At 38.6% G+C, this 24,093-nt stretch overlaps 1 protein-coding gene across 1 annotated transcript in view; it reads right to left on the reverse strand.

Moving 5' to 3' along the window:
- The window catches only part of ADGRA3 (adhesion G protein-coupled receptor A3), a 55,318-nt gene extending 31,498 nt beyond the window's left edge, over positions 1-23,820 (reverse strand). Inside the window, exons 1-3 of the mRNA XM_030946889.1 lie at positions 23,333-23,820; positions 8,859-8,930; positions 1,220-1,291 (exon numbers count right to left, since the gene is read on the reverse strand). Coding sequence (XP_030802749.1) covers positions 1,220-1,291; positions 8,859-8,930; positions 23,333-23,721 — 533 coding nt within the window. The 5' untranslated portion in view covers positions 23,722-23,820. The remainder of the gene's footprint in view (positions 1-1,219; positions 1,292-8,858; positions 8,931-23,332) is intronic.
- Positions 23,821-24,093: the final 273 nt, after the last annotated feature.

Below are 24,093 nucleotides of genomic sequence, written 5' to 3' on the forward strand. Positions count from 1 at the left end.
TTTTTGCTTTTCAAGTTTGATCTGGTACAGAACTTTTACAGCCAAAGCATAAATCTCCCAAAAATATGTTAATGGGAATGTTGGCAAAACCTTATATAAAGCAGCATAAATATTGTTGTAACTTCAGTGTAGTATTAATAGCAACTCTATGTTCCACTGTGACCTTTGGAAAATAAAAATCACGAGTTTAACATTCAACAAAACAAGACTTGATGGAATCAAAGCTCTGGAAAAATGTCCACCCAGCGAGGTTTCAAGCCACTCAAGTACAAAAAAAAAGGAATATAAGCAACTGTCAGAACAAGGGAGGCTGCCAAGCCACAAGCAGCGGATGTTCTTCAGTCATAAGGCTGAGAGCAGACTTTGTTTTATACATGTGCGTGTGTGATATAAAAAACATGTATGTTTCCAAAAATTCAGAATTTTAGAAGCATATAATAATCTACTTAGGGGGGTGGAAGAAAACAGAAATATATATATAGCTTATTTAGCAAGTTTGAAAAGTAGAAAAAGCAATTTGTAACAGAACACATAGGAATGTAACTTGTTAGGTAGAAACAACTTGTAACAGAACACAAGAATATAGTTGCTAGGTAAAGGCCATAATGGTAAGATATATATTGTGAAAACTCAGTAAAGCAAGACTCAAGTATTGTAGAAAACCAATAAAGCAGAACCTTTTACTTAAGGAGCCAGCAAAAACCAGGCTCCTGGTTTTGGCCAGGACAAACTGACCTGAGAGTCAGCCAACCCTCCACTGCACCTGCCCAGAGATGAGGTCAAAAAGCAACACCTGAGGAAGACCTCTTACTTCACCAAGAAGGCCCCTACCCACAACGACCAGAAGGCACCACAGAAGGCTAATTATAGTATGAAGCACAAAGAGGCAGAGAATGGGCAGGGAATGGGCAGGCAGGGAGGTGTGAGCTTGTGGGATCAATGTTTATTTAAACCTGGAACCTGTCTCACCAGGTATGCATGTGTGGTGGAAATACTCCCCATGCATCCCAGCTAGAAATAAAACATACCTGCTTTACAATTTTAATTGTAAAGTTCTTACTCCACAACATGTGTATATATTAGACAGCATATATATATATTCAATTTTTGATATACAATAACTTTGCCGTCTAAACTTCCAGAAGCTAAGACTTACTCCTCTCTCTGAGAAGTTTTTTATTTGTTTTGTGTAACCTGACTAACTAGGTATACTACTTACAGTCTTTTCAAAGATGAAAGCCCCAGAAAAGCTCCTGGATCTATGGTACTAATAAGATTGTTCTTAAGATCCCTGTGGAGAAAAATTAAGACAGAGCATTTACCAAAAATTACACTTTAAACCAGAGATATTTGTAAAGATACATGTAACTTGTCTTAATTTGCTTGAGAACCTCAAAAAAAAACCCCACCAAAACCAAACTGCCCCCCCCCGCAAACAACACAAAACCAACCAAACCACCCTCCAAAAACTCAGAACAAAACACCAAACAGAAAACCCAACAACACATTTTTACTTTCTCTAACATAGCATCTTTCAAAATTGGTAAAATCTTTATTTTAGCTACAAGGAGGAACAGGAACAGCATGTGTATTCCATTAAACATTCTATCCGTTTGTATCAGGTGAAATGATACCGCCTCAAAGATACTTTGCCACAGTGTGAACAGTTTACAGCTATGCAGGGTGAGACACCTGTTTATTACCCAGTATGTACTGTCTAGCACATGCTGTCTTCTGTAGCCTATCCAATTTTCAGTACTTCAGTAGTGCCCAACATCTACCAAAAAAAGCAAAATATGATCTTAAAAATACACTGAAGACCTAACACTGAAATTTTCCACTTATGCTGCTGGCACAACAGCAAAGCCCTCACTGAAAATCCCAAATACAGCTGGTGAAAAAAATTCAGAGCAAATTTCTACATCTTACGTTTCCAGAGACTTTAAGGAGAAATGTAAAGTAATCATTAAATTAAACTGCTTTATTAATTGTACAAGTGATTTAGGAGTTTTAACTCCTAACTTGAGATACTGTGCAGATACAGCTTAATTTCAAAGGTCACAGAAAGCAGCTGATAGCACTTATACTAGTTTTGAACAAACTTTATCACTGCACGAATGCTAAAATTACTTCCACCTCCCTAGTCACACTAGATTTTTACTTTAGTACTATCTGAAACCTCACAGGTGCTTATTACTATATGTACAGTTTCTCACTCCTTGGTCATATCCAAACATTCTAGATTTGAAAATAAAAATAATACTTTCATTCAAAGGCAGTGATTAAATTTGCAAGATCAGAAAAAAGATCTCCTACATCTACCACAACATTAATAATTCTGCTTGAAAGAGAACTGTACAAGAGGATTACATCTACCATCACACACATATACATGAGTAAAAATATAATTAATCCCAAGATTTCAAAACAGCATTTCCTGCAGACAGATTAACAAATCATGGTACATCAGACAGCATCATGGCACATGGATCACACCTGAACGCTCTTACCTAACCATCTGAAATACCTGAAATATGTTAAATGCACCTTGCAGTAAATTCATATTCATGTACACACTTCTCTTTATTTTCTTCCCTTGCTATGGTGGCAGGAACTGCCAAATATTCCCAGTGCAGTAGTACCAGGAACCTGAAGAACTGGCTCTTTCAGGTATATAACACCCTGGTATACCAGACCATGGCAAATCTGAGACTAATAAAAAGTATTCATCACTCATTTACCATCAATCTTTGAAGTAGGGAAGAAAAATTACACTTACTCTTCATATTTCAAATTTTTATTTAAAATCACGTAACTGCCACTTAAAACCTCAATGTTGAAACCACTGAGGGAGAAAAACCTTCACAACATGCCTTGGAAATCCACTAGTCTAGACTATCAGGGATCTTCGATTTCACTCCATAAATTCAAAGAGTACTCCGTGATACACCTCTTTCATAAATCCACTGCAATGGACTCGTATCAATGAATGTCCAGTGTGTTAAGACTTTTCTCAACCTGCAACTACAACAGATGGGGAGTCTCTGGCTGGGGTTTTTTACCCTTTGCTGTGGTAGTCCTTGGGTAGGCACTAGCTGTATATCAATCTACCAAAAAGTATTTGCAGAGGAAATCTGTGAAACAAAAGAGATGCCAAAAGATCTCAAAATTAACAGTGCTGACATGTCTTGCAGCTCCTCAGAAACAGTGAGAGATGTTAAGGTAACATAGGCTGGTACAACTACCAGGATTGCAGCATGTAGGATAGTCTTTAAATGAAGAAATTACAGCGGTGGTTAAACCAACAGACTTGTATTCCTCGCATAAAAGGAAGGTGGGGGAGACAACCTTACTAGAAAGTTGTGTTCGGCTTTAATGTTTTTGCTGGTTTTAACACCAATGAACACATTTATACAAACTACATTTTAGCTTTAGCAAGAGGAAATTAAGCATTTCAGATGTTGATTTTTCTTTGGCAAGGCTCAACCAACAAAATATATCTACAGATACATATTAGTCCAAATGGAAGGAAATCTCTCCAAAAGAAATGCAAAAAAGGATTTGAGGTACGGTAACATCGTTTATATTATACAAACTTTATCATCCACCATCAAGAATCCTTCTAGAAAACAAAACAAGGAAAACAAACCAAAAACCCCAAACAAAAAAACCCCAAACAAAAAAAAACCATGCCCCCTCCCCCCAAAATCCAACCAAGCCACCAAAAAACCTACTAAAAACCCCCACTCCCATAACAACACAAATCACAAGCCAGGCAGTAGAGCAATCTTACGCTGAGAATCTAGTAATTTTCTCCTAAATCTAAATAACACTGTAAATAAGGGGTTCCCCATATCCATCAGTGAAGGCCACTAACAGATGTTAAGATAGTAGAAAAACAGGCTTCAAGGGCTGTTTTGAGGTCAGTCAAGTACTCCAAATTCTGCCTCAAATTACAACTAAATCAGATCAACTGCTCCACTGTTACATCCAATAAAGGCTTGAATACCTCACAGGATGCAAATTTCACCATCACACAACTCTCTGTTTAACCACTCTCATGACAGAAGATACTGTTCTGTCAAACTGGAACAGCCCTTTATCAAAGCCATAAATAACTGGACAAATAGCAACTCAGCAACAAAAATTTTTTTACACCTTATGTTCTTGTTGAGATGTAAAAAGTACCTCAGTGAAAGATTACTTACATTTAAATATGGTTTGCTATGCAAAAAACCCTTTTAATTTTATTACACTTTGTAATGAAACATTTCAGCAGCCAGTTACCTATGATTTAAAAGTGCATGTATACATAATTAAAAATGTACTGCTTTCTGCCTCAGCACAATGAAGACTGTCTTAATTATTAATAAAGCATCCTGCAGTCACAAACTATGCCTACACACACAAGTGACATGTATACATTATTAAGTTTTCTTACCTACCACTGGATAAATTATCTTTTCTTCCTTAACACTACTTGAAAGTAAATGTTAGACAGGAAACATATTAGCTACCATGGACTCTTCCTATATGAAATCCTTTTTCAAGAGGAAAATGAAGGAAGAGCATGAGGTGAGAAATTACAGAAATTGTAATTTCTGTAATAGTAATAGTGATACATTACACACATTACAAAGTCAGCCTATCCTTTCATTGGCTCTCTGTGGTGTACATTTTTTGTGGGCAAATCAAACAAATGCTTATGACTGAATTTTTACATTTTCCAGTACCATCCAATGGGTCAGGTTGAAAGGGACTACAGTGGGTCATTTGATCCAACCTCCTTGCCACATGCAGTCATCCCAGAGCACACTGAACAGGATTGCATCCAGATGGTTCTTGAGTATCTCCAGCGTGGGAGACTCCAGGGAGAGCTTTTCTATCTCCTGTCACGTGCACAGTAAAGAAGCGTTCTTCCTCGTGTTCAGGTGGAACTTCTGTGCATCAGTTTCTGACTGCTGCCTCTTGTTCTGTTGCTTGGCACCACTGAGCAGAGCCTGGTTCCTTCCTCCTGCCACCCTCCCTTCAGGTGCTGACAGACATTGATGAGCTCCCCTCCCAGTTGTGTCTTCTCGAGGCTGAACAGGCCCAGCTCCCTCAGTCTGTCCTCATAACAGAGCAAAACATGTTCCAGGCCCTTCAGCATCTTTGTCCCCCTCCTCTGGGCCTGTTCCAGGAGCTCCGTGTCTCTCTTGTACTGAGGAGCCCAGAACTGGACACAGAACTCCAGATGAGCTCCACTAGGGCTGAGCAGAGGGGCAGGATCACCTCCCTCAACCTGTTGGCAATGCTCTCCCTAATGCACCCCAGGGTACCACTGGCCCTCCTGGCCACAAGGACACTGCTGGCTCATGGACATGTTGCTCTCAACCAGGAGCCCCAGGTCTTTCTCTATAGAGCTGCTTTGCAGCAGGTCACTGCCAGCCTGTGCTAGTGCTTGGAGCTACTCTTCCCCTGGGCAGGATCCTTTGCAGCTGCCTTTGTTGAATTTCAAATTAATATGAAAACAAAATGGAGATTAAAATACTTAGCATCTTTATGTACAGATACTTTTATTACCACTTAAGACATTTATTAAAATTTTTGACCTGGTTACTCTTATTTGCATACAGGATAGATGTAGACATAGCACAGCCATTTTCTACCCTAATTAACATACATTTCACTTTCCAGTAAAATTAAACTTCTATTTTGGTAAATTTATCACCCTCTTTACAAAGTAATGCATTAGCAAATTCACATTATCATAAATTAACACATCTGTAAATATTATTATTTATTAAAACTATGACTTATTATGTCTACCTGGGGCCACCATTTTTAATGCACTTGCTCATTGTTTCATTTGTTGCTTGTATGCCCCAAAACTTATCCCTTTCAATAGTAACACACAGAATTATCTGATGTTGATGAGGTCAAGTGATAACATGTTTGAGTAAAATGATAACCTGAAGTGTAACAAGTTGCCAGCTACAAATACCATGTCACCAAATTTACTAGAAAAATTAATACAATAACAGAAACTATTTAAAAATATCCACATTTTCATTAAAATTTTCAAGAACTGAACAGGAGAAAAAAGGTTAGTATGTTAACAGATGAATTATAAAGCTGTCAGTATTGATAAAATTCAATCAATTATTATGCAGATAGATGTGCCTGACATATTCCTCCGATTTATTGTTCTAAAGGCTTTATTTAAATATATCACAGAATAACTAGGTTGGAAGAGACCTTCAAGATCATCAAGTCCAACCCAGCCCCAACACCTCAACTAAACCATGGCACCAAGTGCCACATCCAGTCTTTCTTTAAACACATGCAGGGATGGTGACTCCACCACCTCCCTGGGCAGACCATTCCAATACTTTATCACTCTTTCCATGAAACACTTTTTCCTAATATCCAACCTAAACTTCCCTTGGCACAGCTTGAGACTGTGTCCTCTCGTTCTGTCAGTTGCTGCTCGGAGAAAGAGACCAACCCCACCTGGCTTACAGCCACCTTTCAGGGAGCTGTAGAGAGTGGTAAGGGCACCCCTGAGTCTCCTTTTCTCCAGGCTAAACACCCCCAGATCCCCCCAGTCGTTCCTCACAGGGTTTGTGTTCCAAGCCCCTCTCCAGCCTCGTTGCCTCCTCTGGATGTGCTCAAGCGTCCCAACGTCCTTCCCAAACTGAGGGGTCAGAACTGGACACAGTCAAGATGTGGCCTCACCAATGCCAAGCAAAGGGGAAGAATGACCTCCCTGCTCCTGCTGGCCACACTGTTCCTGATCCAGGTCAGGATGCCCTTGGCCTTCTTGGCCACCAGGGCTCACTGTTGGCTCATATCAACACATCTACAATCTCTACCTGAAAACCACTACAGTGAAATGGCAAATGTTTTTCCTATCAAGTGTAACATCACAAGGAATGAACAAAGAAACATGAAATGCATACAGAATCTCTCCCCTACTAAGCAGTAACGTGACAATCATACTGTCTGAATTAACTATTTAAATACTGAGAATTTATTTCTGTTATCTCCATTTCATCTCTTAAATTGAATGTGGGGAAAGGAACTTATCTACAATGCACAAAACACTCATAAGGAAACAAGGGAAAGTATAAGTAGTAAGACAAAATAAAAAAAATGTCAAAAAATGCAATTTTCAAGGCATGCAAGTTATCACAATGAACATCAGGAAAATAATTTGAAACTATTTAACATAATGAGAATGTCTAAAATAGTTACTGTGACTTTCAACTGTTTTTCCTTTTACTATTGTCTATTTAAGTCTCAAAAACTATTTTAATTACAATAGTAGTTTCTGTCCAAGGTCATAAAACATTTAAAGACATTTTTACTGTGGCTAAATATCTATGTCTTTTAAACAAGTCTTGCATGTACAAAAGGAAAAAAAAAAAAGAAAATATTATCATTTATAATTAGTGTAGCACACTTGTTATCCCTCCACCTATAATGAAGACACCTGGCCATTATTAATCTTTTGTTGATGCATTAACTCCTACAATAGTGCAGAATAAAGAATGTTCTCATTCTGATGAAACTACCACACCCTCTAAAACACTGCTATCCCAGGTCACTTTAAATGCTCAAAACTTGCTGCCACCCTTGCTGCTTTCTTTTCCTTTTAATGAAAGAAGATATTAAAATAACCTAAAAAAACCTTACAAATGACAGGAGTTAAATGGAAGAAAGCTGCATTCTTATGATTGTAAAGAAAATTAGGATTTGGATTCATGAAGAAAACTTAAATCATTATCTCAAACTAACTAGAGTTTCAAGTATTTCCTGTCTGAAAATTGTAATGAGTTTCAACAAATAACAACCATCAGCAGATGCCTTTATTACCTAATCAAATGCCATCAGTGCTGATAACCTTGCTTCTTTGGCACAGCAACTTACTTCTACAATAAAGTTCATCTGTCAGTGAAAAGATGCTTTCTTCTGGTACTTGGGAGAGGGAATGGTAGAAGTGTTTGAATTTATTTAGGTCAGGTGACTGGGATTGGAGCTTTCGAGTTTTAGAGGAAGAATAAAACACTTTTAATTCCCTGAAGCCAAAAGCTGTTTGGAACTCTTCCTAGATGCTGTGAGATGATTATGAAGCTGGCTACTTTCCCAGTCAAATGGCCTAGAAAAATCCTTATCTCTAAAGTTTATGTTTGCTCCCAGGTAGATCAACCTGCCAATCCTGACCTTCCACCAGCTGGAAAAAGGCTGACTGTAAGAGAAGCTACAATGCTGCTTCTTATCTCGTAGGCAATGTATCATCTGTAAGGAAAGTGAAATCAGGAAGCAAAAGATATCCAAGAAGTTACTCCCATCAGACTCACTCCCATCCCCCTGTACCTTTGGCATATACCAAAGCTGTGAAGTAAGCAGTAAAACGCTCAAAATAAATGTCAACAACAAATCTTTAATAAATCCAGTCTCTCCTAGGGGGTCTAATACATATGCTTCTCCTGCAAATATACTTTGCAACTGTTCAATAAACGGTTTGACACTTAAGAAATTAAACAAGTCTTTTCTTTACAACACAGTGTTTGCATAATGAAACAACCAACAAAGTAAATCCAGCCATCATAGCATTCCAGTAAAATTCCCACTGAAACTGCCCTCTCACCTGCAGGTGAGATTATTCTTTTTTTGCTGTTATGTTATTTATACTGTTGAATAATTAATTCATTCATATTAAGAGAACACTATATTAACTCTTCAATCACAAAAAAATACATCAAAATAAAGAACAGATCTCTTATTTAAGACATTCTGTTCTCAAAATTATTAATGAAACAAACAGTATATCACCTTATTTTTAAAGTGAAAATAGCTTTTCAATAAGTACTTACAATCTTTCAAGAAGGTGTAATCCAGAGAAGGAACCATTCTTCAACTCTGTTATTTTATTGTTACTCAAAATCCTGTAAAAAAAAACAATTAAGAACAATGTATTGTAATTTTAGTAACTATTTTGCTATAGCTTACACTTCTTTTGTAACTCTTTTTGTTTAACAGCCTGTACAAACTGCCTAGCTCATTTTCTTGAGGTGTATACAACAGCACTGCTTAAATATTACAAAGGAGAAAAAGAAGGTTTTGTATGTCATCTGTTTTAAGTACCATGCAAGCTTACATATATAACATCTGAAAGGAAGTACACCCATCTAGGATTATCCTAATAAGACCCAGACATGGTGTAGTACAAATTAAGTACTGAAGAACAAATCAGTACATTCAACATTCTTGTCTTCTGTACCCATTTTGGTCTTCCAAACCAAGCAGCACCTTGCCTGCTTCCCACCTCCTCTGCTCCCCTTTTTAGCCACACACACACACATAAACTTCTCCCAGACTGCACTACCTTTCCCAGCCATCCTTCACACATTTCATCCCATTCCTCAATGCAATCTTTTTAAAACATCTGCAAATAAGCTCAGCAAGCACTCATCTATCCTTTCTTCTCTTAAAAGACAACCCAACCACAAATTCCTTCTTCTTTTGAAATAAGTGGATCAGGTCTATCTTGCCAAGCACCCTATCCTCCAATCACTGCCATCTGCACACACCACAGCAGATGCTAATTATCCTTAAGGTAGGAAATTCTTTGTATGCCTGATATTTCCTTACTTAGGAAATATTTACCTGCTTTCTATACAACCACATAGCTCTCTGTTGGACAAAAAAAACCAAACCAAACCAAAACCAAAACTGTTTTCCTTTTGAATCATGTCAAATTTTGGCATCTGCAATACCCCTTACAAAAGGGTTCACAGTACAACTCTCCAATCCATAAAAAATGCTTCATTTCACTTGTTCTGAAAACACCTCCTGCCAGCTTTATTTAATGTTCCCCACTTCTAAAAAGTGAAACACACTGCAATCAATCCACTTACCCTCTTTTTACTATGTGCAATTATGTACAAAACTAGATGTCTTTTTTCCATTTGTAAAATCCATGTTTTACTTAATTATTCTTTACACAAAAGCCATTTGTGCCACTTTAATAATTTCTGAGTTCTTTCCAGCTTTACTACACTAAAAAAATTGTGAGGTAAGACCACCAGACCTGAAACAGTACATAATACACAGACAAGTCACAAATCTACATACTGGAATAATGACATTGTTTCCTACAATTTCCCTAGCAATTCTTAACACATAATCGGCCTTTATCACTTATGCTAAGAATCTAAGATTTCTAGTCAGCTCAATGCCCATCATCTTATATAAGACAGCAGTGGTTTTGTCCCCTGTAAATTTTTCAATTTTTTACAGTGTGCTGCTGCCGCCATTTTATTGCCCAATTACTTTCACAAACTTCTTCCAAAATTCTTCACTTTATCCTCATCCTTATTACATCAATCAACTCACCCAACTATGTCAACCCCTTACTCACACTGTTTTACAGGCCATTAGGAAATAAGTTGTGCATTACAGGTCTCTATGACTCCACTCCACTGAGAAGGATTTACTTCCACACCCTCTTCTTACCCTTTAGCAAGTCAGCTGCTCATCTGATGATCCTCCATTTAAGACTGACGTACTTTTTTCATCAAATGCCTTTGGCAAGGGACAGACACACCTTTTAGAAAAGCATGTTTCATTATAACAGCTGGATCAACCTTGTAAATATTTTGCTGACCGAAGAACTCCAAAGGACTGTGAGGAAGAGCTTCTCATTACAGAAGATGTAAATATTCCATGGTACCTTTATCTTTATCCAGGTGTCCAATATATTTATTACAAGTTCTACTGATTTTTCACCACAAACATCAGACTTGGAACCATGCAAATGGTGATGCACTTCTAAAAATGAGCATTCGCTATCCTCCAGCCCTCAAAAATCATGTTCATTCTAAGCAAGACTTCAGAAATGTCATTCCCCAGTTCTTCTAAAAGCTCTTCAGTCACACCATCTTGTCCTGGAAATTTATTCACTGTCAGATTGTTCCACAACTTCTGCTACAGTCACTTCAATTTCAGACAGATCCTCTATCAAATGCATCCTTCATATCCAACATGTCCCCACAGTTTTTCACTGACACCAATTACTACTTCTGCACTTAAAGGTGCCACACTATGAGATTTCTCTCCAGTCCACTACATCTTTCAGATGTCCTTTAAAACAGCCATAAACCAAACACACACACATCCCCCTCTTTCCTCCAGTGCATAAAATTTACTATGTAATTACAAGGATTAATACTTCAAAACACAATGAATAAGATAAAACTAAAATACAGATATAGCAATCTATGAAAACAGCACCATTTTGACACAACTGTACATTATGTATTTTTCTTCTCCAGGTTTCTCAAAGATTACCTTATGTCTCTATAGTTTAGACAGAGAGCTGGCATTTTTTGTCAAAAATTCTGGCTCTGACTCAATTTCTCTCTCTCATCTCACATACACAAAGTCAAGACAGCTGTCAAACTGTTTGAAAATCCTTTCATTTCCAGCCTGATTGTAAGAAGGTTTGAAAATTCCTAAAGTTAACCTTAAATCTTTCAACAAAAGTAACATGTTCTAATGCTAAAATGAGGAGATTCCATTGCTTCTCACCTTCCAATCATACCATGTATTTCTGCAGCTCATGTCAACCCATCCCTGGTGCCCATTGCTCCACAAGCTGCAAATGTTAAAGTACACATTTATCCAGGGCAACTCCCAGGAGACTGATTTATGTGTCAACTACACAAGTGTGATCAACCTAATATCCTACACAGTCAGATAATACCAGGTGAAGACTGATCACAGGAATGGTGGAAAGGAAGAAGGGGAAAAATACTTAAAAGTATACTGAAAAATTGCTATTGTATTGCTACAATGCCTGTAACATCTACTGGAGAGTCAGTGAAGACCATTTGCATTTGTGAAATGTGAAAACATAGTTCTGTAGTCCAATACATTAAGCTACCTCACATGAAGGAAATAAGGAAAATTTTCCCTTACCTGCAGCTGACATAAACTAGACGAACAAAAGAACCAGTGCTGGTTTTCAAAAACACACATAGAAACCAAGGAAGCACAAGTACTGTTAAAAAGTGTACGTGTATTGCAACGACTCTTTCCATCAAGAATGGCCCAACTTTTACCACAAAACCACTATATACATTTGCAAGAGTGCAAGTTTGGTAGTAATAATAATAATCATCATCTACAAATTAGAATGCCCACAAAACTAGTAAAATTTAACCTGAAGCATTAAAATTACACATCCTAAAGTCTTTGAAACTACTTCCCCTTCTACTCAAAAAGAAAAAGGCTTCAACCTAAATAATAAGTATTATTTGTAAAAATGGCAGGTACTGGGTACATTCACCAGAAAACCAAATAAAGTACACCTCTACTTCAACATCCTTCCTGGTTTCAGAAGTGTATGCATGAAGAAAAATAGTAATAATATATAAAGAAGTAAATAAAGGAGCTTATAAAAATCATTAACAGTTAATGCAAACTGAACATAAGGCATAACAGCACCAGCAAGAAAAAAAAATGCATACCAATTCCACACTCCAGAAGAAATTAAGGAAAAAAACCCATGATGTTCACAAGCAAACATTGATCTAAGTCAACACAAGCAAGCAAATTACAATCCTTGGTAGCACAGAAATTAAATTGTATCTCAGTTACAATTTACTTCATCTAAAGATTTATTGATACACCTGGGTTTTTTTCCAGAAAAATAAGTTGTTCAAAATGGAGCTGGAGCCACTTCAAAAGTAGCTATAACTGACTATAAATTTAAGCTAAATAAAAATAACAGTTCTGTAAGAAACTGTAAGAAAAAAAAGTTTTCTGACATTGCCTATAAAATAACAGGTCTAATGTAGATGCCTTTGAATATCTGGGTACAAGGTAAATTTCTCTCTTGAGTGTGATTTACAAATTACAGTCAGACTGATTAAGTATTTTCTCTGCAGAGGCTGTTAGTTGTTCAACCATAAAGGTTTAGTACAATAAATGATAGATTTTACAACACTCCATATAACTTAAAACACTTCATCACCCAAAAATGTTGTGTAATCTTAAAAAAATGTAGTTTAAAACTTGCTATTAATATATAGTCTATACATTATTTGAAGTATTAAGAGATGTGGCACAAGAAGACAAAATGCAATAAAGCATGCACCTCAAAGTAGATGTTTTATAGTCAATTCCAGTTTCTGTGCATTAATGTACACTGAAATGATGGACTATTATGTACCACTTAGGCACAGGATATTATTTGTGATCAATAATAATTCTAAGTTACTAGTTTAAGACCATAATTTTTCCAAAGAGGCAAGTAATTCTGAAAATATGCTAACTTTTCCATCATTAAGAAGTCTAAAGAGAAAACAGTAGAGAGCAATCATTGAGATGAGAGCTGCCCTCATCTCCATCTTATTCAACTCTTTAACAAATGACTTTGAAACATAAATGATGTCACTGAAGATTCACAAAGGGGTTTCCACAGCCCAGTGTCATGGTTGCTCCATATTTCCTATGAGCTCCACGTGAAATTTTTGTTTTCTTTTCTTTTAAATAATCAATGCCTGATTGGAATAAACACATTTTGTCCAACACTTATATATCAGAAAATAAAATGTGAAACTATCACAGACAATGATAGTTCCTGTGTTAAAAAAACATGGCCATGGGAATTAACACTAAAAAAACCTGGAAGAACAAGCAGCTGAAAAGTAGGTTCTAGAAAGAATTATGGACATCTCAAGTCACGTTACAAGAAAGCATTTCCCTCTTCCTCTGAGCAGAAGATCTGAGAGACCAAGAGGCAATCTGAAACAATGTACCTCAAGAATAAAAAAACCCCTCAAACCCCCTCAACTCTCCCCAGCTTTTCACCTATTCCAAGAACATTGCTGAAATGTTTCTTTGCTGAATATAGCTTGGATCAAAAGCCCATTTTCCATTTTGCTCCACAAACTGGCAGACAATTTTGAAAAAACCACAAAGAAACTCAACTATGACTATTAACTTCTTGGCGAGACCTTTAGCAGTAGATGCTCAGCATGCAAAACATAAATGCAGTCAAACCCAAAGTCTGTTCTTTGTACTATGAGGAATTTTAGCAATAGATACCAAAGATGATGTCCTAACTTTCCTTTCTCATACAGAGGCAGAATAAAATCATGGTTGGATCCATTTCTACCACTAGAATGCACTGAGTAGATAAAGTTTTATTCTGTGAAACCATTTTGGCTTGTCACCTATAAAACAACTATCACTAAGACAGAAGTGAATTAGGCAGTAATTTAGAATGCATCTCCTAACATCACAAATGAATCCTAATCCAAAGAATATTATTAAAGCCACACACATCCATTAACACTATTACCAAATAGTCCAAATGGCCACCAAGAAGCCTGTATGAAGTGTAACTGTTAGCTGAACACGGAAATAGCTTCCAAAACACATTTTAAAATACCCAAACGGAGAGCCAGGAAACAGATAATAAATCAGATCAATTCATGGTGACTGCATACTCTAAGAACTGGGAAAGTGGCCACCAGCAAGAGCCAGATTAAAATAACCATCTGCAAATAACCAAGAAAAATGCTTTCTGCTGAAAGTTGTGAACATGGAAAAAGAAACACATTTCTCAAAGGCTATCTTATAGAAACTGTGGTTTAACAAGGATATAAACCCAGTATTTTGCAACAGTTAGTATTTTGCCTTCTAGTGAGTTACTGGTATCAAAGCAAAAGAAACCTCGAAACCTAGACTGAGCAGAACACAAACAGTACTTGCTTAAAAGTAACTGAAATGAAAGCACTCCGTAAGCTTTATACAGAGAAAGACCTATTAATAATTCCAAAACTCTAACAAAAGGAGACAGCATTTTCCAATTCAACAAAACCATTATAATTAAGGAAGCTTAGCAATGAAACATTTGCAAAATAGAAGTTTGCAACAGATAAAAGATTTCCTGCACTATTTCATGATTATGCATACTAAACTATATTAAAATTGTAAACTAAACCTCTCAGAAGTAATGAAATTGCAGAATTAAAACTGTGTCTACTTATACTGCTCCATTTTTAACTGGTAATGTGCTAAATTTATATCATCTAATGAGGAATCCTTTTTTTTTCCTACACAATCCCTGGATTGTTCAAGCAGCAATGCTCACTATGCAGTGCCATTAAAGAATTTTTTCTTGATATTCAGTATGCAGCAACATGCTTTATTTATTGCTTTCATTAAAAACAAACTGTTCTTAAGGACAGAAATTATTTCTAGTGAAAAACACTGCCAATCACTGGAGTAACACAGCAAGTTTTCTAATAATAGTACCAAATAAAAATAATCTTAGAAAAGGACAGAACAGAGAGGCAAAATAGAATGCAAGAATGAGCAGCAGCATTGTTGAAAATCATACTAATTTCAAAATAAATTCTTGTGAAATTACAAGATTACCAACCAAATTTTGCTTTCTTTCTTGTACTTATGTCAGGTTCAAAAGCCTACCATGGAGAAAACTCAGAGGACACAGCTACACCCTATTTCTTCCAACATTAACTCTGTGTTGCCATTTCTAAAGCAAACAGAAAGCACTGTAAGTCTAACCCTTGTGACCACTTCATTCTAGAAAGCTTCCTCCAAGTTCTCTCCCCACTGGTTAGAAGATCTGTAGCACCTGCATTATTTTAAGATATCATGATCAACTTTTTCTGTAATAACTGTCTTGGTTTACTAACTTCTGCTCCCTCCTGATTTTCCCTCTTAGCCACCAGCTGTATAATTTTTAGGATTACCACTGATTTGCAGTTCAGTGCAAGTTCACCTGACCCCCAAAAAATCCATCTTTACATGCAAGAATAACTTTCTTCACACAAAACAAGGTATCCACACATGGATACCTTGCCAGCCACTTTCAACTTTACCTGCTATGGCAAATAAATTAAAAAATTCTCTGTGTCATATCACAGTAGTACTAATTAGAACATAGACTGTCACACCCAATCTCACAGGTATTCACATTTCCTACCAGGTGTACCTGCTCTCTATGAAAGTGCTTTGTCTAGACACGTTAACAAGCACTTCCTGTCAGCTGCTGGCACACAAAGATACATTTACAAAAATTTATATCCTAATCCTACAGAAGTAAACAGTTTTTGGATTGCTTAGCTCCCTGAACTGGCTAGGCATGGAGCCAGACAAATGCTAGTACTGCAGCCAGGGAGGGGAGGGGAAAAACCCACAAACATCCACACAGCAACAGACTGGGAGGCGAAGGCATGAACACACCGGCTCCAGTTGAGGCTACGGTTTTACCGACAGCTGGATGCTGATGCAACATTCGCCATACAGGGGGAGATCTCTCCTCAGCCCTTGCATCTCATCATCCCTGTGTCAGAAGCAGGAAGAGAGGGTTGAAGGGGATCTGCACCACACAGCCATAAGTCAGGTCACTGCAACCCATAGAAGCACCAATGAGTCAATCAGCACACAAATTAAGAGAATTGCTTAAAATTCCTGTTAACACCAAAGGTTGTTATCCTGAAACAACAGTCCAAGTATTGGAATAAGTTGTCCGGAATGTCTGACAGGACACTTTTAGAAACCTAAGCATAACTTGCAAAAACTCTGCCTGATACTCAGTTTCAAGGTAAAACATACTCTATAACAACACTGGAAAGCTAATAAGGAGCTCTTGTATCTGACAGAAACAGCTCAGGTGGAAACAGCACATCATGTGGACAGCACCAGAAGCACTTTCCTGGCCTGTGTTATATCACTACCATTCCTCATATGACCCATCTCTTCTTACTGGCATAGAGATCCCAACCATGTCTAGTGATTTCAAGGGTAGCTACTGAATTTCCAAGAATGTTGCTGATCTCACATCAAGCCAGTTTACATTCAGCCTTCAGTACCTTATTTGCTCTGCCTTCATTCCCTCTTAAGTTTTCCAGTTTCCCACCTCCATAATTGACATATCCATTCAAGGAAACCCACACTTCCATCCCAACTCCCAGCAATAGCCTCCACCTCTTAATCCAATCTTTCTGTGTTTATTCACTCTAGACTCTAACCTCCCTCCCCCTTCCTCAAAGCACCTTCTTTCCCTAGATTGAGGTGACGTAGCAGAGGGCACAGACTGTACTTTTACACAAAACACCTGAAGACAGCACAGTCCTCAGCCACCTGGAGTCTGGATGAATCCTAGAACACACTGCCCAGTGCAGAAAGAACTGTGGAATTAAGCTCCCTATTTCTTAAACATCTTTAATCAGTCTGCATCTATTATGTTTGGGTTTCTTCCCTCTCCCCAAAAAGCTTTTGGTCTGTCTTACCCAAAAGGCCAAGTTCCTACTCCAGAAATGAAAGCTCTGCAGCCCAGCCAAACGTGGCTGACCAGCCTGGATCACACACACAACCAAAGCAGGCAGTCTGCTCCCTGGGGACCCAAAAGCTCTGCACGGCAGTGCCCTGGCATCTGCCTGGCCCCAGGGCAGCCTGGAGATCCGTGAGACAGCGCTGTCCCCACCACTGGACATGCCCTGCAGCAGTGCACACATATCAGCCACATCACAGTGATCCAGTAAACAGTAATTAGTATGGGATATGATCTCAAGCACTCTAGGGCAACAAGGCATTGCAGTTTTCACTGCTAATCACCCAAACAGTAAATACAAGGGGAAAATTAAATTCTCAGCTATTTACTAGGTAAAGAATAGAGCCATTTAATAGATTATGTGATTTTAAAAAATATATTTAAAATTCATTATTTATCTAACTACAGAAAGAAAAACTCACAAAAACATACTTTATTTGACTGATGTTCTTAAACAGTTTATTATCACTGATGAAAAGAAATGCTCAGTTGTTTTTAATCTTCATGGATTAACTAGTAGTACAAAAAATGCATTTACACTGAACAGATTCAAAAATTATAGACTGTAATGGTGCAGACAGACTATATAAGGCAGTAATGACAAATCCATGAACCTGCAACATATCTGGCCCATGCAAAGTACATATGGGAACCATTAAATTCTGAAAAATCTAAACTTGCAGCTCCATAGTTGTTTTAAATTACAAAAATAACCTCTGAAACATGAGCAAACTGCAAGCATAGAGACATAAGAAGTTATTCGATCTTAATCACTGCAGCATAAATTCTAGAATCATTCTTTTACTCTTGGTATTAAATAAAAACAAAAATTTCAGTATTTTGCAGTTCTGAAGCAAACCCAGGAATACTACTGATGAAAAAAAGACAATAAAATAAAAAAGTATTAATTATGAAGATTCAAATCTGTCTTCCTGAGGCTAGAAACAGCATACCATATTCAACATTTAACAGTCACTTTAGGGATAATTGAAGTGCTAATGAACACATGAAGAGTATTGCTTAAATGGGTATCTACTTAGGAAGAAACATATTGGGCAATTTTACATTAATATGGTAGCTCTGAGAATTAACAAAAAAAAAGTTCCACTACAAAAACTTAAATTTGCTCTCCAGAGTTATGCAGAACTTAGCTCTGTCCTTCTCCCTTATTTTCAACTCAACAGTAACCAATACATAGCTCTGATGCAAAACCTGAGCCCCAGGCTTGTAACAACTGCTACAGTTGTGTGTGTGGTACAGAAGTCATATTTCTAATTACCTCATGTATTTAATCAAAAGTAAAATAATCTCATTGAGAAAGGCACATAAAATAATTTTAAAATGTTTATACAGAAGAGTATTTTTTATTAAAAGGAAATATGAATCAATATAATAATTGAATACAAGATTGCATGAAGACTATTGCCAGTTACAAAACCACCATGTATGTTAAAGTCATTACTGCAGCACTTCATGAAATAGAAAACACTATTCAATCTTGACAGGGTATCCCAGTGGACACATACAAGCCATGCAACATGATGTCTTCCAAAGCTAAATAATTTTTCCAATAGAACTAAATATTGCAATTTAGAAGAAAACACTGTTCATATTGTGACATCAGAATTTTCTTGCAAGAAGTGTACATAATAAGAGAATACTACACATACTCAATATCTTATAACAATCTCACAGCAATGAATCCATGTTGGAAAGGTACATACAGAAAAGCACAAAATTGGTTCTCTCCTCAACAAGGTAAAAGACACAAAATCTGAGAGAAGTATAGAACACGAGCCTATCAGTAAATTACACACTAAGGATTTTTAGGAGTCAGATGTCACTGATACAGAGGCATGTACATGTACTTGTGAATTAGTACATTGTGGCTACAGTTCTCAAGTACTGTCTCTATACTGCCTTGTGTTCATAAGTTAGATGCATTTTGCACAGCCTGTGTATCCACTGGTCAAAGAAAATTTTAACTTTTAATGGGGATTATTAGTACATTGTACCTTCAAAAATGTTATCACTGCCCAAATTATTAGTACTGAGCACTTTAGCAGTCTAAAATTGAGTATTCCAACAAAAAACAAACAAAAAAACCAAACCCAAACCAATAGCTATCAAGAGTATCATCAAGTTACTAAATAGAAATGTACTTTAAAAGAGAGAAACTTCCACAGAGGACATTTACATTACACAATTCAGACACAATGTAATCACACACTGCGATACAAATGGCTTCTTGCAATATCAGTGACATTTTGCTTTGAAACTTTTGAAATTTAAATTTGTGTCATAAATAGAAAAATTGCATAGATATTTGAAAGTCCAAGTAAGTATGCACATAAGCTTTTTAATAGATGTAGTTTGATGTGATTTTATTTAGGAGCTGGATGAAAGCTGTAACATTTTAAGACGTTTCCTAACAGCAACCCAGTTAAACGTATTGAAAAGCTCTGAACATTAACCCAGGCAAATGCTCTGGCTTGTAAATCTAACATTTTTTTAAGTGCAAACACTGACACTCCTATGCTCCTATGAGGATATGTGCTTAAGCAAAGTTGTTTGCAGAGCAGTAAGACTCCAGATCCAGAAATGCCACTCTTTACTGAGTACATATATTTTTTCTTTGGTTTATTTAGATGCCTGTTCTAATAACACATGTAATAGGTAAATAATATTTGCAACAAATAACAAGTTTCATGGGCTTGTCTTCAGTGGACTTACATATCCTCTTCTAAAAAACAATGCAATGGCTAACAGCCAGTAAGTTCAAACAAGTATCCACCATCATCATTTGAATTTGCACCAAGAAACTCAACAGCAACAGATATTTTATCTCAGGCTTCTATTAAAAGAGTACAGGGCATTCCTCACTTAAATGTGCATCATGGCAATGGCTTCAATACCTACTGAAATAAAGAGCATGGCAGACAAACCACAGTTACATTCACCCTGTTTTGGTATATTCAAACCAAAAGCATCTCACCTGTCTGCTTAACCTACCAACGTCAAAGCAATCGATGCTGTGCCTGTATATACACCCTTCATTTGCATCCAAATCAGTTGTTACTATACAATGCTAAGAAAAAAGTCTCTTTCTTAGCTATAAATGAACTTGAATTCACCTTGGAATTTGACCTAAGTGCCCCATAAAGCAGCAGCTAGTTCTACCTGGACTGTAAAGGAAAACCAATTTACAGTACTGCCAGAAATCCTATACATTGCTTACTCTCCCATAAACATGGTTCCATACTTTTACAGTCCTCTTCCTGTGTCTGCTTTTCTTCCTCAATCATGAAACAACCATGTCTGCTTTTCTTCCTCAGTCATTAAACAAATTTACTTTATCTCTTACCAGTTAAAATCAAATTAGGATTTTTCTTCTGAATTGTAACTGAAAATTCTCATCATACTGACCTAAATCACTGGGACAATAACATGTTTTGTGGCAAACACAAATTAAGTGACCTTGCCCAACTTGTATCATCATTAACCACTAACTACAATGGTGTGCAAGAATGAAGGAACCTGACCAGCATCCTCAAATGCTATGCGCTTATCCTAATTTCCACTCTTTCTCACTTATTTCTCACTTTCTTAAGACTATTGTCTTCAAAAGTATTTCACTGGGAAAAAAGAAATGGTAAATGCTAAAGGCACAGTAGCTAATCTGCTGAAAATCTAAGAACTTGACCACTGAAAAGGAAGAAATCAGTATTTCCAAAATGCATATAATCACCTCATTTGCATCATTCCCAACTCATTCAAAAAACAAGAAGTTATATAAAGCTATATAGGTCATTGTATTTAAAAATGGTTTGTGCAAAATAGAGTCAACATAAAAGAAAATTAACTGAATTAAAATTAAGCTGATATACACAAAAGTGATCTATTTTCAGCTACATATCTCTGCAGTGATCCAATAATCCAAAAAGATCTAATAGAAGCAGTACTTAATAGATGAATCCCACAAGAATCAAGATAACTCAGGGCAGTTTGACTCTAATCAGACAATTGTTCACCAAGTGCTACAATTTTAAGTATCAGCTTGGGGAAAAAAAACATTATTTTTGGCAAAAGATTAGGTACCAATTAATCCAGGCACTCCTAATCAACATGTTAGTGAAGTGGCATTTGGTGACAAGCCCCACACATCACCAACACTTTCAATCTAGGTTAACATGGATTTGGTAATAATAATTTAAAAAAAACCAAACACAACAAAACAAAATCTCTTAAGAGAATGGAAAGCCATATCTCAAGAGTCAACAAACATGCAAGATTCTGAACCTGAACACAACAGCTAGGTTTGGGAAAAGGAGGTCATCGGTTTAATAATCCTTGCTTTATATTTAAGCAAAACTTTGAAGTGTATGTTCATTAAATTGTATCAACACAGTTATGGTATCTCCTACAAATAACAATGAAAAATGCCATTGTTTCTTGCTATGTCTACTAAAAAGTTCAAATCAGAAAAATGTTTCAGAAGTTGTTGTAAACTTCAAAGGCTGATTAATTGAAAGCTACTAATTAGTGTATGAAGATATGCTCTAGATATTGAAGGAGTATGAAAATCAAGATGAAAGATGAAACATTCTTCCAAATTCTTCTGTCACTACAATGATGAACAAAGATCCACTCACAGCAAGGCTGCTGTGTTTGGTATCTGCTTGTCTTTCACAGCAATCATAGCTGTGATTCAAGTTTTTTGAACCAAAAGAACCCCACAGTGAACTTCAGCATATCAACCATACTAACATCCACTTATATCAAAATTTTTATGGATAATACCATACTCAGAACATGTAATCAGCTGCAAAGCATTTGAGGCTAACAAAGACTAAAAGAGATTTGCTGATCAAACTACTGCCACTTCTACTTTTGGCCTTGTTTTCTACTTCAGAAACTTCAAGTAGGAACATCTATAATAATTTCTCACAAGTAATTTCGAAATATTGTCTGAACCCTTGCAGACAGTCAAGTAAGAACAACTACTTTAGCCTTATTTAGCTCCCATTTTTTGCTTTCCCTTTTCTCACAGGTCCAGGTCCACGCATCTGCTGGGCTGACACCTCACTAAGACTTCTGGAAGAACACTGCTCCTTGATGTGTCAGTGCTGTCAGTGCTCACAAAAGTAGCAGACTGTTGTTCTCATGACAGCACATTCTGTACTTTTTAAATGTCGGGTTCCTGGTAGATCTTTCAAACCTGCGATTTCCAGTTAAGTAGATAAATATCTTAATCCAGACCCCGTATTTCATTTCCTTTTCACTGACTTTATTGCACACTACTTGGTTGCACTTGAATCTTCCCATGGCAGCACAGGCACAATAAGCCTCTCTAAAGAAAGGGCTGTGATCACAGCCCACTTTGGGAACACCCACGGATGAGATCCAGCGCTGAGTGATCTTACCCATGCCAGAGGGATTGGACCAGCTGATCTGGAGATCTCCCTTCCAATCCAAACAATTCTATGGACTTCTTTGCTAGAGTTATGTCCCAGGAAGGAAAACAACTTGCAAAGGCTCTCTTTACACGTGCACACTTATGTCTAAAGTAAGTGGCAACATATTTTTTACTTTGGATTAAGTTGCATATCCTGTTTGAAACTTGTTATTCAAATGGATGAGCAGGAATTGCCTCCGCACAAAAACAGCCCGCCTACTGAGCGATGAAGGGAGAGCTGGGGATGCTGTTCCACGGGGGGAGCTCCACGGGACGGTGCCTCCCCACCAGCGAGTTACGGGACACTTCGCCCCTTTCAAAAACGACCACCCCGGGAAACTACCGGAAAACATGAACAGTACATCCGCTCCCGGGGCTTTCTCCAGCAGTAGAGAGGAGGCACCTACGCTCCCACTCCCCCCCAGCTCACCCCATTTTACCTCGGACCGGCGCTCCCATTCCCCCTCCGCCCCGTCCACGTCGCGCCGAGGCTGCCCACCCCCACGCGGAACGGTACTCACAGGGTGACCGTGCGGTTGGGCAGCGCCTCGGGAGGCAGGACCTGTGCGAGCTCCAGGTTGCTACAAACCACCTTCACCTCCGCCGGGCCGCCGGCCGCCGCTTTGCCGGCGCTCTTGGGACGCCCGTCGTACTTGCAGCCCGGGGGCAGCGCGGCACCGCCGCCGCCCAGCACCGCCAGCAGCAGCAGCACGGCGGGCACGACCCGCGCCGGGCGGCGGCGGCGGCGCGGCGGGCGGCAGAGAGCGCGGCGGCCCGGGGGCAGCATGGCGGGACCCTGCTCCGCTCCTCCCGGCGACGGACGGGCCGGCCGGGAGAGGCCGGAGGGAGGGAGGGAAGAAGGGGCTCCGGTCCGCCCTGGCCTAACCCCGCGGGGCGGTGCCGCCGCCATGCGGTGCCGAGGGAGAGGCGGGAGCCGTGACGGCCACGGCCGCGGCCGCCTTTGTGTGGCGCGGGTCGGCCCGAGCGCGGCGGCAGCAGCGCCGCCTCCCGCCGGGGCCGGACCCCGCGGCACCGAGCGCGCCCGCCGGGCCGCGGCCCCACTGCGCAACCGCCGCGGTGGCCACCGTGCCCCTGCGCATGCGCGGCGCCGGGCGGGGGCCGCGGCCGGGGGCGGCGGGCCGGGGGAGCCGGTGTGGGGACCGTGCCCTCATGGGCGCAGCCTGTGCGCCCTCGCTTGCTGCGGCGCTTTGACTCTCCGTGAGCTCTGTCCTCCTCGATAAAGCCCTTTGGTTTCCCTCTTTTCTGCTTCCATGACGGCTCT

Source organism: Camarhynchus parvulus, chromosome 4 (assembly GCF_901933205.1).
Source record: "Camarhynchus parvulus chromosome 4, STF_HiC, whole genome shotgun sequence".
NCBI classification, from domain to species: Eukaryota; Metazoa; Chordata; class Aves; order Passeriformes; family Thraupidae; genus Camarhynchus; species Camarhynchus parvulus.